The 15,937-nt window shown below is 47.6% G+C and overlaps 1 protein-coding gene across 8 annotated transcripts in view; it reads right to left on the reverse strand.

The window, feature by feature from the left end:
- Positions 1-217: 217 nt before the first annotated feature.
- The window catches only part of NEK10 (NIMA related kinase 10), an 831,700-nt gene continuing 815,980 nt past the window's right edge, over positions 218-15,937 (reverse strand). For all 8 annotated transcript variants that reach the window (XM_063922254.1, XM_063922250.1, XM_063922255.1 and 5 more), the window contains one exon: positions 218-644. In XM_063922254.1, coding sequence (XP_063778324.1) covers positions 593-644 — 52 coding nt within the window. In that variant the 3' untranslated portion in view covers positions 218-592. The remainder of the gene's footprint in view (positions 645-15,937) is intronic.

Below are 15,937 nucleotides of genomic sequence, written 5' to 3' on the forward strand. Positions count from 1 at the left end.
TATTTTAAATGTTGGGAATCTATTTACTGATATATTTTGTGGATAAAAGTGCTCTGTCCAATTCTTAAATTCTAATAATGTATCTTTAGCTGTAAATATCTCAGTGTCTCCCAAACATAACATACTGTAAAATCTTCATCCGCCTTCCTCTTCAATTTTAAGTTGTCAGTTTTCATTTATAATACAGCACACTCAATATAAATAAAAAAACAAAATCTTAGGACCAAAATAATGCATGTTTTTTATTTGTACCATTCCTCTGTGCATTATATTTATTCATATATCTTAAATCTGCAATTTAAAACTCTTATATACAGTACTATTCCAGACTTAATCTGATATACGAGGAGTCTATACAATTAGATATAAAAGATATGGTACTTTTTTATAGAGTATTTCATTATGCAAAGCATCTCAAAACAAGCGCAGCTCGTCTGATAATACAGTCACTTCCAAGTCTCTGGAGGTTCTCCCATGGGATTCATATCAGTCCACATTTTACTTCTTCTATATATGTTAAGCAGCTTTAGTTAACCAACTGTATCAGTTGGGAGAGAAACACAGTAATACTGTCTTTTAAAGGTGAAAGCCATCATCGTTTTATTGTTAAAAGGCTCTTGACTCCCACTGGGAACGAATAGTATCTAGAAAGAAAGAAAGAAAGAAAGAGAGAGAGAGAGAGAGATGATAACAACAAAATATAATTAAGAGCCTTTGTAAACAGGATAAGCCAACATTAGTTCAATAACAATGCCCTCTCAGATGGTAGAGCTAAGTTTGCAATGACCTCTGTGTAATGTAAGCTATCTATTTTGGCTTGATTCATTGATAAAGGAGAAAGCTATTATCTGACTAAATGTGGATTCCATCAGCAATAATTCAATGGCATGCTGCAGATCAAGATACACTTTGGTGATGTATTGTGTAACATGACTTTCAGACTATTAAACATGCGTGTGGGATTGTCTACATATATATTTACAAGAGATAAGTACTCTATGCATATTCTGTAATATCGTCTAAGATGAAGATAGTGATAAAAACTATGTTTGATGCTTTTGTGATTTATTCCAGTTTTCTAAGGGGATGGGGGGGATAGGGGGTGTCTGGTAGGGGGATATGGGGTATTCACAACTGTTTGCTTATTTGTTCTTGTTATATGTAGGGTATATTATAGCATAAAGTATATTTGTCAGTATATATTATTAAGGTAATTTACAGACAAGGGGATATTTATATTTCAAATAACTCATTAAGTTTTTTTTTAATTTCATAAAATCAAATAACGAGATTTATGGTAAGAACTTACCTTTGTTAAATCTCTTTCAGCGAGGTACACTGGGCTCCACAAGGATGGACAATGGGGTGTAGAGTAGGATCTTGATCCGAGGGCACCAACAGGCTCAAAAGCTTTGACTGTTCCCAAGATGCACAGCGCCGCCTCCTCTATAACCGCGCCTTCCTGCACAGGAGCTCAGTTTTTAGTTAACCAGCCCAATGCAGTAGCAGGAAAAGAGACGACAACAGTTAGTAGCCACAAACACCACAGTCTCACGACAGGTGAAGTGTCAGCGGCTAATGCCATACATACCCAAAGAAGCTAAGTGCGTCAGGGTGGGTGCCTTGTGGAGCCCAGTGTACCTCACAGAAAGAGATTTAACAAAGGTAAGTTCTTACCATAAATCTCGTTTTCTGCTGCGGGGTACACTGGGCTCCACAAGGATGGACAATGGGGATGTCCTAAAGCAGTTCCTTATGGGAGGGGATGCACTGTAGCGGGCACAAGAACCCGGCATCCAAAGGAAGCATCCTGGGAAGCGGCAGTATCGAAGGCATAGAACCTTATGAACGTGTTCACTGAGGACCACGTAGCCGCCTTGCACAATTGTTCAAGGGTCGCCCCACGGTGAGCCGCCCAAGAAGGTCCAACAGACCGAGTAGAATGGGCCATAATGTGAGCAGGAACTGACAGACCAGCCTTCACATAAGCATGTGCAATCACCATTGTAATCCATCTGGCCAACGTCTGCTTGTGAGCAGGCCAGCCACGTTTTTGAAAACCAAACAAAACAAAGAGAGAATCCGATTTTCTAAGAGAAGGCATTCTCTTTACGTAGATACGGAGAGCCCGTACCACATCCAAAGACCGTTCCTTGGGAGACAAGTCAGGAGATACAAGGGCCGGAACCACAATCTCCTGGTTAAGGTGGAACGAAGAAACAACCTCAGGTAAATATCCGGGACGAGTCCTAAGGACCGCCCGGTCACGGTGAAAAATCAGATATGGGAAACTACAGGACAAGGCACCCAAATCCGTCACTCTTCTAGCGGAGGCAATAGCCAGCAAAAACACCACCTTAAGAGAAAGCCACGTAAGGTCAGCTGAGCCAAGAGGTTCAAATGGGGACTCTTGCAACGCCTCCAAAACCACCGACAAATCCCAAGGAGCCACGGGCCCTCAAGACGGAAGCTTCAAGAGCCACGCCGTCAAAGACAGCCGGGCCAGGTCCTGGTAGACACAGGGGCCCTGAACGAGGAGGTCTGGGTGTTGTGGAAGTAGAATTGGACGCTCTGACGAGAGGCCCTGAAGGTCTGAGAACCAGTGCCGTCTGGGCCACGCTGGAGCTATGAGAAGCAGGATTCCTCCTTCTTGCTTGAACTTCCGAATTACCCTGGGCAGTAGTGACACCGGAGGGAACACGTACGGCAGCCGAAGCTTCCATGGCACTGCCAGCACATCCACGAATGCTGCTTGAGGATCCCTTGTCCTTACTCCGAAGACCGGAACCTTGTGATTGTGTCGAGACGCCATCAGATCCACATCTGGAAGGCCCCACCTTTCCACGAGGAGTTGAAACACTTCTGGACGGAGGCCCCACTCTCCGGCGTGTACGTCCTGACGACTGAGAAAGTCCGCTTCCCAATTCAGGACTCCCGGAATGAATATTGTTCTGCCCATTGAAGAACCCGCGAGACTTCCTTCATTGCCAGGCGGCTTCGAGTGCCGCCTTGATGTTTTATGTAAGCCACTGTGGTGGCGTTGTCCGACTGTACTTGAACAGGACGGTTTTGTATTAAATGCTGGGCCAGGTTCAATGCATTGAAGACCGCCCGCAATTCCAGAATGTTGATCGGGAGGAGAGACTCCTCCTTGGTCCACCGACCCTGAAGGGAGTGTTGCTCCAACACCGCGCCCCAACCCCGTAGACTGGCATTCGTCGTCAACAGGACCCAGTCGGGTATCCAGAAGGGACGGCCCCTGCTCAACTGTTGTTCCTGGAGCCACCAGGATAGCGACAGACGGACCTCCGAAGTCAATGAGATCATGTGAGACCTGATCCGGTGAGGCAGGCCGTCCCACTTGGCAAGAATCAGCCTCTGGAGAGGGCGAGAATGGAATTGAGCATACTCCACCATGTCGAATGCTGACACCATGAGGCCCAGCACCTGCATCGCCGATTGAATCAAGACTTGTGGACAAGAGAGGAAGCAACGAATCCTGTCCTGAAGCTTCAGGACTTTCTCCTGAGACAAAAACAACCGCTGGTTGTGAGTGTCCAACAGCACTCCCAGGTGCACCATGCTCCGAGCAGGGACCAGGGAGGATTTCTTCCAGTTGATGAGCCACCCGTGGGCTTGCAGAAACCAGACAGTCAAATCTAGATGACATAGGAGAATTTCCGGGGGAATTTGCCAGGATCAATAAGTCGTCCAGATACGGTAGGATCCTGACCGCTTGACGGCGGAGCACCGCCGTCATCACCTCCATAACTTTGGTAAAAACTTGCGGGTCCGTGGTTAAACCAAAAGGTAACGCCCGAAACTGGTAGTGCCAACCGCAAACCTCAGATACCATTGATGCGACACTGCTATAGGAACATGCAGGTAAGCATCCTGTATGTCCAGGGAGACCATATAGTCCCCAGGTTCCAATGCCAGAACTATAGAACGAAGGGTTTCCATACGGAACTTGGAAATTTTCACAAACTTGTTCAGTGCCTTGAGGTTGAGAATGGTCCGAAAAGACCCATTCGGCTTCGGGACTAGAAACAGCGGAGAAACTGAATAAGAGGCACTTGTACCACCACTCCTGTGTCCAGGAGGGTCTGTACCAACGAATGTAGAGTCTTTGCCTTGATCTGATCTGCAGGGACATCTGTCAGGCAAAATCGACGAGGGGGACGGTTTTTGAAGGCTATGGCGTAACCTCGAGTAACGACTTCCCGTACCCAGGCATCTGAAGTGGTCTTCAACTATTCCTGGGTATACCCTAGAAGCCGGCCCCCCACCCTGGGGTCCCCCAGGGGGAGGCCCGCCCCGTCATGCGGCAGGCTGATCGGTCTTGGAAGCTGGCTGACGGGCAGCCCAGGCTCTTTTGGGCTTTGGCTTACCAGGTTTGGAAGTGCGGGCCTGTTTGTGGTACGCCCAACCTTTTGCTTTACCTGAAGGATGAAAGGGACGAAAAGAAGTACTTTTAGCCTTCGGCACAGAAGGAGCGGTACTTGGCAGACAGGCCGTTTTGGCAGTAGCCAGATCAGACACTATCTTATTTAAGTCTTCTCCAAACAGGATATCTCCCTTAAAAGGGAGTACCTCCAGGGTTTTTCTAGAATCCAGATCCACGGACCAGGATCGCAGCCACAATATCCGGCGAGCTAGGACTGATGTAGTAGATGCCTTAGCTGCCAGAACACCGGCATCGGAAGCCACCTCCATAATATAGTGAGAAGCTGTTACAATATATGATAAGCATTGTCTAGCATGGTCAGAAGAGAGTTCAGTTTCCAACTCTAGGGCCCACGCTTCAATAGCTTCTGCAGCCCATGTCGCTGCAATAGTGGGCCTTTGAGCAGCACCCCTGAGGGTGTAAATCGCTTTCAGACAACTCTCCACACGTTTATCCATAGGCTCTTTCAGAGACGTGACGGTAGTGACAGGTAGAGCTGAGGAAACCACCATCCTTGCCACATGCGAGTCCACTGGAGGAGGTGTCTCCCAATTTTTAGACAGCTCTGGCGCGAGGGGATATCGAGCAAGCAGCTTCCTATGAGGCACAAACTTCTTACCTGGATTTTCCCAGGGTTCCTGACGTATATCCACCAGGTGATCAGAATGAGGTAAAACTTGTTTAACCACCTTCTGACGCTTGAATCTATCTGGTTTGTTAGGAGGGACGGATGGCTCGGGATCATCCGTAATCTGTAGGATCAACTTAATAGCCTCCAAAAGATCAGGAACATCCACTTGTGAACCACCCTCCCCCTCAGAATTATCTGTGTCAGAATCTGTGGGGTCAGTGTAAGCGCAATCTTCATCAGACAAGGTGTCAGTGACAGCAGTGGATTGTGAGGAGACAATAGCTCGCTTAGAGGACCCCTTGGTCTTAGGCGAGCGAGGGCTAGACCTTTTAGTAGTCAGTGACTGGTTCAATTTCTTCAATTGATTGGACAAGTTATCTGCCCACGGAGGGTTAGCCGCAGGGACCATATACGGCTGAACGGCATAGGAGGTCCCATAGGGGGCATTAGTGTGGAGAAAGTAGCCCACGGTGGGTCATTATGGACCCCCATTGCCACAGTCCCACTTGGAGGCAAGGAATCCCCAGAACCAGAGCCCTCAGCTGCTATATTCTCCTCATAGGTATCTGTGGCGTCAGCAACACCGGTAGTGTGTTCGGCCCCAGACCCGTTACCCTCATACGCAGACATGATATAACTTGCAATATCAGGTAACACAGTACAATTGTCAGCAGCACAATACTTGACCCAAACCCCTGCTCAATGTAGTCAGCACAAGCAGGGACACAGGAGAGATATGGTGACTAGAATCACAGAAAAAAATACAATTAAAGTATATTTCGTGAATATCCTATATTACAGTATCATAAACCTGACGCACCAAGCCCCCTCAGGTTATAGAATATAGGGATAGCAAGTTCAGTGAGAAACACAAAATGAAAATCACCCAGCAAGCTAATGCACACACATAGTCACAGTTGTACAATGCAGAGGTTATTACACACAATAATACTGCACTGGACTAGCTTATATACAGCTATGTAAACAATAGATATAACACTGCACAGTAAGAACTGGATGTATATCACAGGGTACTTGTACCAGAGAACCCTGACTAAATGCACTTTTTCTTAACTATCACTGTGTAAATGACATGTAGAATACTTAAGTGTCTTGTGAAGGCACAGCGCTGACTATCAGGCGGCTTTACAAAGGAGGATTTGCCCAAGCAGTCCCAGGAACAGTATAGCTGAGAGAAATGGCGCCCAAACACTGACTGGGAGTGAGGGAGAGACAGATATGCAGCTCCAGGGCGGGAACATTTACTGTAAATGGCGCCCTGGGGCTGGGAGAGGGGCTCCAGGTCTAAGCCTTATCCCCTCTGCTGGCATAACCACCTGGTACTGCGGGCCAATTTAAATAAGTTTAGAGAGAAAACCTGACCTGTACCCATGCCCTGGTGGTCTAGTGGGGTCGCCTGTATACCACAGTGTCCACCGCCAGCGCGTGCGGCCCGCCTCCCACCGACCGTACCGGATCGTGATACAGAACTGGTCCCGCGAGCGGGACCCACTTACCACCTCCTGAAGCGCGGCCACGCGATCCCGGAGAGCCCCAGCCGTGTGTGTCTAACAGGAAGAAAATCAGAGCCTCCCGCTGTAGTTACCCGGCAACAAGGGCGCGGGAGTGTACAGCGCCGCTAGGGAGAGATGGAGCTGCAGCAGTGAATGTCTTCTGACATCTACACACTGCTGCAGCCCTTGAAGTCTTCACTTTTCTTCTAAAAAGCTCTTCTTAGGGCTGCCAGGAGCAGCCCCTCTGTTAAGTGCCTACTATCTGCAGCACCAAATACAAAACTGAGCTCCTGTGCAGGGAGGCGGGCTTATAGAGGAGGCGGCGCTGTGCATCTTGGGAACAGTCAAAGCTTTTGAGCCTGTTGGTGCCTTTGGATCAAGATCCTACTCTACACACCATTGTCCATCCTTGTGGAGCCCAGTGTACCCCGCAGCAGAAACATTTATATCCAGCCATTCACCAGTATGAGGGAGTGCAATACAGGTCCTCCAATATGCTAAATATACATCATTTTCAGCTCTCCAAATTATTTAGATATATAGCAAAATTGGGTGCACTTGCTATAGACACTGGAGATGGGCTAGGCCATATGCTACTTACAAAGCCTTATGTGTATGGGTATTTTTTTTCACTCTTTGATAGTTCATGGTGGCCCCATGCAAAACTTTGCTCTGGGCTCATAAATGTTTTTTCTTTCCCATGCCTGGGAGGCACTTGAAAAAATAAGATTTTACTTACCGATAAATCTATTTCTCGTAGTCCGTAGTGGATGCTGGGACTCCGTCAGGACCATGGGGATTAGCGGCTCCGCAGGAGACAGGGCACAAAAATAAAAGCTTTAGGACTAGGTGGTGTGCACTGGCTCCTCCCCCTATGACCCTCCTCCAAGCCTCAGTTAGGATACTGTGCCCGGACGAGCGTACACAATAAGGAAGGATTTTGAATCCCGGGTAAGACTCATACCAGCCACACCAATCACACCGTACAACCTGTGATCTGAACCCAGTTAACAGTATGACAAACGTAGGAGCCTCTGAACAGACGGCTCACAACAATAACAACCCAATTTTTTTTTTTTTTTTTTGTAACAATAACTATGTACAAGTATTGCAGACAATCCGCACTTGGGATGGGCGCCCAGCATCCACTACGGACTACGAGAAATAGATTTATCGGTAAGTAAAATCTTATTTTCTCTGACGTCCTAGTGGATGCTGGGACTCCGTCAGGACCATGGGGATTATACCAAAGCTCCCAAACGGGCGGGAGAGTGCGGATGACTCTGCAGCACCGAATGAGAGAACTCCAGGTCCTCTTTAGCCAGGGTATCAAATTTGTAGAATTTTACAAACGTGTTCTCCCCCGACCACGTAGCTGCTCGGCAGAGTTGTAATGCCGAGACCCCTCGGGCAGCCGCCCAAGATGAGCCCACCTTCCTTGTGGAATGGGCCTTGATAGATTTAGGCTGTGGCAGGCCTGCCACAGAATGTGCAAGTTGAATTGTGCTACAAATCCAACGAGCAATCGTCTGCTTAGAAGCAGGAGCACCCAGCTTGTTGGGTGCATACAGTATAAACAGCGAGTCAGATTTTCTGACTCCAGCCGTCCTTGAAATATATATTTTCAATGCCCTGACAACGTCCAGCAACTTGGAATCCTCCAAATCGCTAGTAGCCGCAGGCACCACAATAGGCCGGTTCAGGTGAAACGCTGAAACCACCTTAGGCAGAAACTGAGGACGCGTCCGCAGTTCTGCCCTGTCCGAATGGAAAATCAGATATGGGCTTTTAAACGATAAAGCCGCCAATTCTGACACTCTCCTGGCTGAAGCCAGGGCCAGTAGCATGGTTACTTTCCATGTAAGATATTTCAAATCCACCGATTTGAGTGGCTCAAACCAATGGGATTTGAGAAAATCCAAAACTACATTAAGATCCCACGGAGCCACTGGGGGCACAACCGGGGGCTGTATATGTAGTACTCCTTTTACAAAAGTCTGGACTTCAGGAACTGAAGCCAATTCTTTCTGGAAGAAAATCGACAGGGCCGAAATTTGAACCTTAATGGACCCTAATTTGAGGCCCATAGACAATCCTGTTTGCAGGAAATGTAGGAATCGACCCAGTTGAAATTCCTCCGTCGGGGCCTTCCTGGCCTCACACCACGCAACATATTTTCTCCAAATGCGGTGATAATGTTGTGCAGTCACCTCCTTCCTGGCTTTTACCAGGGTAGGGATGACCTCTTCCGGAATGCCTTTTTCCCTTAGAATTCAGCGTTCAACCGCCATGCCGTCAAACGCAGCCGCGGTAAGTCTTGGAATAGACACGGTCCCTGCTGAAGCAGGTCCCGTCTTAGAGGTAGAGGCCACGGATCTTCCGTGAGCATCTCCTGAAGTTCCGGGTACCAAGTTCTTCTTGGCCAATCCGGAGCCACGAGTATCGTTCTTACTCCCCTTTGCCGTATAATTCTCAGTACTTTTGGTATGAGAGGCAGAGGAGGAAACACATACACTGACTGGAACACCCACGGTGTTACCAGAGCGTCCACAGCTATTGCCTGAGGGTCTCTTGACCTGGCGCAATACCTGTCCAGTTTTTTGTTGAGGCGGGACGCCATCATATCCACCTTTGGTTTTTCCCAACGGTTCACAATCATGTGGAAGACTTCTGGATGAAGTCCCCACTCTCCCGGGTGTAGATCGTGTCTGCTGAGGAAGTCCGCTTCCAAGTTGTCCACTCCCGGAATGAACACTGCTGACAGTGCTATCACATGATCTTCCGCCCAGCGAAGAATCCTTGCAGCTTCTGCCATTGCCCTCCTGCTTCTTGTGCCGCCCTGTCTGTTTACGTGGGCGACTGCCGTGATGTTGTCCGACTGGATCAACACCGGCTGACCCTGAAGCAGGGGTTTTGCCAGGCTTAGAGCATTGTAAATCGCTCTTAGCTCCAGTATATTTATGTGAAGAGACATCTCCAGGCTTGACCACACTCCCTGGAAGTTTCTTCCCTGTGTGACCGCTCCCCAGCCTCTCAGACTGGCATCCGTGGTCACCAGGACCCAGTCCTGTATGCCGAATCTGCGGCCCTCTAACAGATGAGCACTCTGCAACCACCACAGAAGAGACACCCTTGTCCGTGGAGACAAAGTTATCCGCTGATGTATCTGCAGATGCGATCCGGACCATTTGTCCAGCAGATCCCACTGAAAAGTTCGTGCGTGGAATCTGCCGAATGGAATCGCTTCGTAAGAAGCCACCATTTTTCCCAGGACTCTTGTGCATTGATGCACAGACACTTTTCCTGGTTTTAGGAGGTTCCTGACAAGTTCGGATAACTCCCTGGCTTTCTCCTCCGGAAGAAACACCTTTTTCTGAACCGTGTCCAGAATCATTCCCAGGAACAGCAGACGTGTCGTCGGGGTCAATTGAGATTTTGGAAAATTCAGAATCCACCCGTGCTGTTGCAGCACTACTTGGGTTAGTGCTACTACGTCCTCCAGCTGTTCTCTGGACCTTGCCCTTATCAGGAGATCGTCCAAGTAAGGGATAATTAATACGCCTTTTCTTCGCAGAAGAAACATCATTTCGGCCATTACCTTGGTAAAGACCCGAGGTGCCGTGGACAATCCAAACGGCAGCGTCTGAAACTGATAATGACAGTTTTTCACCACGAACCTGAGGTACCCTTGATGTGAAGGGCAAATTGGGACATGCAGGTAAGCATCCTTGATGTCCAGGGACACCATAAAGTCCCCTTCTTCCAGATTCGCTATCACTGCTCTGAGTGACTCCATCTTGAACTTGAATTTTTGTATGTACAGGTTCAAAGATTTCAGATTTAGAATAGGTCTTACCGAGCCGTCCGGCTTCGGTACCATAAATAGTGTGGAATAATACCCCTTTCCCTGTTGTAGGAGGGGTACCTTGACTATCACCTGCTGAGAATACAGCTTGTGAATGGCTTCCAATACCGTCGCCCTGTCTGAGGGAGACGTTGGCAGAGCAGACTTTAGGAACCGGCGAGGGGGAGACTTCTCGAATTCCAACCTGTAACCCTGAGATACTACCTGCAGGATCCAGGGGTCCACCTGTGAGTGAGCCCACTGTGCGCTGAAATTCTTGAGTCGACCCCCCACCGCCCCTGAGTCCGCTTGTAAAGCCCCAACGTCATGCTGAGGGCTTTGCAGAAGCCGGGGAGGGCTTCTGCTCCTGGGAGGGAGCTGCTTGGTGCACTCTCTTACCCTTTCCTTTGCCTCGGGGCAGATATGACTGTCCTTTTGCCCGCTTGTTCTTATAGGAACGAAAGGACTGCGGCTGAAAAGACGGTGTCTTTTTCTGTTGGGAGGGGACCTGAGGTAAAAAGGTGGATTTCCCGGCTGTTGCCGTGGCCACCAAATCCGATAGACCGACCCCAAATAATTCCTCCCCTTTATACGGCAATACTTCCATATGCCGTTTGGAATCCGCATCACCTGACCACTGTCGCGTCCATAAACTTCTTCTGGCAGATATGGACATCGCACTTACTCTCGATGCCAGAGTGCAAATATCCCTCTGAGCATCTCGCATATAAAGAAAAGCATCCTTTAATTGCTCTATAGTCAATAAAATACTGTCCCTATCCAGGGTATCAATATTTTCAGTCAGGGAATCCGACCAAACCACCCCAGCACTGCACATCCATGCTGAGGCGATGGCTGGTCGCAGTATAACACCAGTATGAGTGTATATACTTTTCAGGGTAGTTTCCAGCCTCCTATCAGCTGGATCCTTGAGGGCGGCCGTTTCAGGAGACGGTAACGCCACTTGTTTTGACAAGCGTGTGAGTGCCTTATCCACCCTAGGGGGTGTTTCCCAGCGCACCCTAACCTCTGGCGGGAAAGGATATAATGCCAATAACTTCTTTGAAATTAGCAGTTTTCTATCGGGGTTTACCCACGCTTCATCACACACTTCATTCAATTCCTCTGATTCAGGAAAAACTACAGGTAGTTTTTTCAGACCCCACATAATACCCCTTTTTGTGGTACTTGCAGTATCAGAGATATGCAAAGCCTCCTTCATTGCCGTGATCATATAACGTGTGGCCCTACTGGAAAATACGTTTGTTTCTTCACCGTCGACACTAGATTCGGTGTCCGTGTCTGGGTCTGTGTCGACCGACTGAGGTAAAGGGCGTTTTACAGCCCCTGACGGTGTCTGAGACGCCTGGACAGGTACTAACTGGTTTGCCGGCCGTCTCATGTCGTCAACTGATTTTTGTAACGTGCTGACATTATCACGTAATTCCATAAACAAAGCCATCCATTCCGGTGTCGACTCCCTAGGGGGTGACATCACCATTACCGGCAATTGCTCCGCCTCCACACCAACATCGTCCTCATACATGTCGACACACACGTACCGACACACAGCAGACACACAGGGAATGCTCTTATCGAAGACAGGACCCCACTAGCCCTTTGGGGAGACAGAGGGAGAGTTTGCCAGCACACACCCAAGCGCTATAAATATATAGGAACAACCCTACAGAAGTGTTGTTTCCTTTATAGCAGCTTAATATATCAATATCGCCAAAAAAGTGCCCCCCCTCTCTGTTTTTTTTTTACCCTGTTTCTGTAGTGCAGTGCAGGGGAGAGTCCTGGGAGCCTTCCTCGCAGCGGAGCTGTGCAGGAAAATGGCGCTGTGTGCTGAGGAGATAGGCCCCGCCCCCTATTTCGGCGGGCTCTTCTCCCGGTGTTTGTGAGACCTGGCAGGGGTTAAATACATCCATATAGCCCCAGGGGCTATATGTGATGTATGTTTAGCCAGAACAAGGTATTATCATTGCTGCCCAGGGCGCCCCCCCCCAGCGCCCTGCACCCTCAGTGACCGCTGGTGTGAAGTGTGCTGACAACAATGGCGCACAGCTGCAGTGCTGTGCGCTACCTCATGAAGACTGAAAAGTCTTCTGCCGCCGGTTTCTGGACCTCTTCACTTTTCGGCATCTGCAAGGGGGTCGGCGGCGCGGCTCCGGGACCGGACTCCATGGCTGGGCCTGTGTTCGATCCCTCTGGAGCTAATGGTGTCCAGTAGCCTAAGAAGCCAATCCATCCTGCACGCAGGTGAGTTCACTTCTTCTCCCCTAAGTCCCTCGTTGCAGTGAGCCTGTTGCCAGCAGGACTCACTGAAAATAAAAAACCTAATAACTTTTTCTAAGCAGCTCTTTAGGAGAGCCACCTAGATTGCACCCTGCTCGGACGGGCACAAAAACCTAACTGAGGCTTGGAGGAGGGTCATAGGGGGAGGAGCCAGTGCACACCACCTAGTCCTAAAGCTTTTATTTTTGTGCCCTGTCTCCTGCGGAGCCGCTAATCCCCATGGTCCTGACGGAGTCCCAGCATCCACTAGGACGTCAGAGAAACTTAGTTCAGCCACTCCAGCCAATTACTTTGTATACTAATATCATACTTGCCTACCTGACCCTCTCCATGAGGGAGAAAATGCTCTGTTCCTGGACTTTCCTGGTAATGTATGATTGCCATCACCTGTGGGGAAACACCTTTCTTATCAATTAACTAGCTCACCACGGGTGATGGCAATCATACATTACCAGGAAAGTCCAGGAACAGAGCATTTTCTCCCTCATGGAGAGGGTCAGGTAGGCAAATATGACTAAAGGGCCCTACTCACTGGCCGACCCGCCGACGAGCGACCCGGCGGCGGGGGGGCAGTGACGGGGGGAGTGAAGTTTCTTCACTCCCCCCGTCACGCGGCTGCATTGAAGTGCAGGCAAATATGGACGAGATCGTCCATATTGGCCTGCATGCACAGCCGACGGGAGACCAGCGATGAACGAGCGCGGGGCCGCGCATCGTTCATGGCTGGAGTCTCCACACTGAAAGATATGAACGAGTTCTCGTTCATTTATGAACGAGATCGTTCATATCTTTCAGAAAATCGGCCAGTGTGTAGGGCCTATAATATGTCACACAGTCAAAGCTGATACTCTTCAGAAGCAGGCTGCCTCCTGTATGCAAGTATTCCCATGCTTCTTTCCTGGCACTGTAACTGGAGATTAACATATGTAGTAGTAACTTCTGGATATGTATATGTATCAGTATAATATCAGAATAGTGTACAGGTAACGATATGATGTTGCACATAAAAAAAAGAAAAAATGCAGGTCGCACTCTAAGCACTAAAAATACTGGTAATCAGGACAATTATAATAAACTCTGCAATTTAACATGGAATAAAACTGAGATTCTTAGCATAATTTTTGGGCGCACAACCAGGTAACCTCATCATATGGGTCCCTACCTTTTCTAAGGTTTGAGTCCAGAGCACAGACACTCCCCTACACTGCCCCCCGGGCCAGCACAAACCGACTGCCCCAAGGCATCAAACTAGTAAGAAGTAGCTGTTTAAGTGTTAAAAAGTGTTACTTTAATAAAATGTAGCCAAAAAGTGCTATAAGTGTTACATAGGTGAGAAGAAGTAATTAAGGTGTTAAAAAGTAGTTTAAGTGCTAAAAAGTGTTACAATAATGATATCACAAAGCAGCCCAGACACACCTACCCAGAGGGCCCCACACCCTAATCCCATTCCTAATACTGACATATTATAGACAGTGCATCCGGAAAGTATTCACAGTACTTCACTTTTTCCACATTTTGTTATGTTACAGCCTTATTCCAAAATGGAATACATTTATTTTTGTCCTCAAAATTCTACATACAATACCCCATAATGACAACATGAAAAAAAATTTTTTTTAGATTTTTGCAAATTTATTAAAAATAAAAAACTAACAAATCACATGTACATAAGTATTCACAGCCTTTGCCATGAAGCTCAAAACTAAGCTAAAGGTGCATCCTGTTTCCACTGATCATCCTTGAGAAGTTCCCACAGCTTATTTGGAGTCCACCTGTGGTAAATTCAGTTGATTGGACATGATTTAGAAAGGCACACACCTGTCTATATAAGGTCCCACACTTGACAGTGCATGTATGAGCACAAACCAAGCATGAATTCAAAGGAATTGTCTGTAGACCTCCGAGACAGGATTGTCTCGAGGCACAAATCTGGGGATGGGTACAGAAAAAGATCTGCTGCTTTGAAGGTCCCAATGAGCACAGTGGCCTCAATCATCCGTAAATGGAAAAAGTTCAGAACCACCAGGACTCTTCTTAGAGCTGGCTGGCCGTCTAAAATGAGTGATCGGGGGAGAAGGGCCCTAGTCAGGGAGGTGACCAAGAACCTGATGGTCACTCTGTCAGAGCTACAGCATTCCTCTGTGGAGAGAGGAGAACCTTCCAGAAGGACAACCATCTCTGCAGCAATCCATCAATCAGGCCTGTATGGTAAAGTGGCCGGACGGAAGCCACTCCTTAGTAAAAAGCCCATGGCAGCCCGACTGGAGTTTGCCAAAATGCACCTGAAAGACTCTCAGACCATGAGAAACAAAATTCTCTCATCTGATGAGACAAAGACTGGGGCGACGGTTCCTCTTTCAGCAGGAAAACGACCCTAAGTACACTGCCAAGATATCAAAGGAGTGGGCTTCAGGACAACTCTGTGAATGTCCGTATGTGGCCCAGCCAGAGCCGAGACTTGAATCCAATTGAACATCTCTGGAAAGATCTGAAAATGACTGTGCAACGATGCTTCCCATCCAACCTGATAGAGCATGAGAGGTGCTGCAAAGAGAAATGGGCGAAACTGCCCAAAGATAGGTGTGCCAAGCTTGTGGCATCATATTCAAAAAGACTTGAGGCTGCATAATTGCTGCCAAAGGTGCATCAAAAAAGTATTGAGCAAAGGCTGTGAATACTACTTATGTACATGTGATTTCTTAGTTTTGTTTTTTTAATAAATTTGCAAAAATCTAAAAAAAAATTTTTTCACGTTGTCAATATTATTTATTGTGTGTAGTATTTTGAGGGAAAAAATGAATTTATTCAATATTGGAATAAGGCTGTAACATAACAAAATGTGGAAAAAGTGAAGTGCTGTGAATACATTCCTGATACACTGTAAATATATATTATTTATGGCTATTCTGGCAGGGTTCACTTCTTGATATTTTTTAGTTATTAGGTGGATCAAACTTAATCTGGCTTCTCCCCGCAGATTTGATCATCTAGGGATACCATTCCAGGTACACAAAGTTACTGATGACTTAATTGTGTGGATTACAAAAGTTATTTTAAAAAAAATTAAAATAAAGGCCCTCATTCCGAGTTGTTCGCTCAGTATTTTTCATCGCATCGCAGTGAAAATCCGCTTAGTACGCATGCGCAATGTTCGCACTGCGACTGCGCCAAGTAACTTTACTATGAAGAAAGTATTTTTACTC

This window comes from Pseudophryne corroboree, chromosome 5 (genome assembly GCF_028390025.1).
Source record: "Pseudophryne corroboree isolate aPseCor3 chromosome 5, aPseCor3.hap2, whole genome shotgun sequence".
Classification (NCBI taxonomy): Eukaryota; Metazoa; Chordata; class Amphibia; order Anura; family Myobatrachidae; genus Pseudophryne; species Pseudophryne corroboree.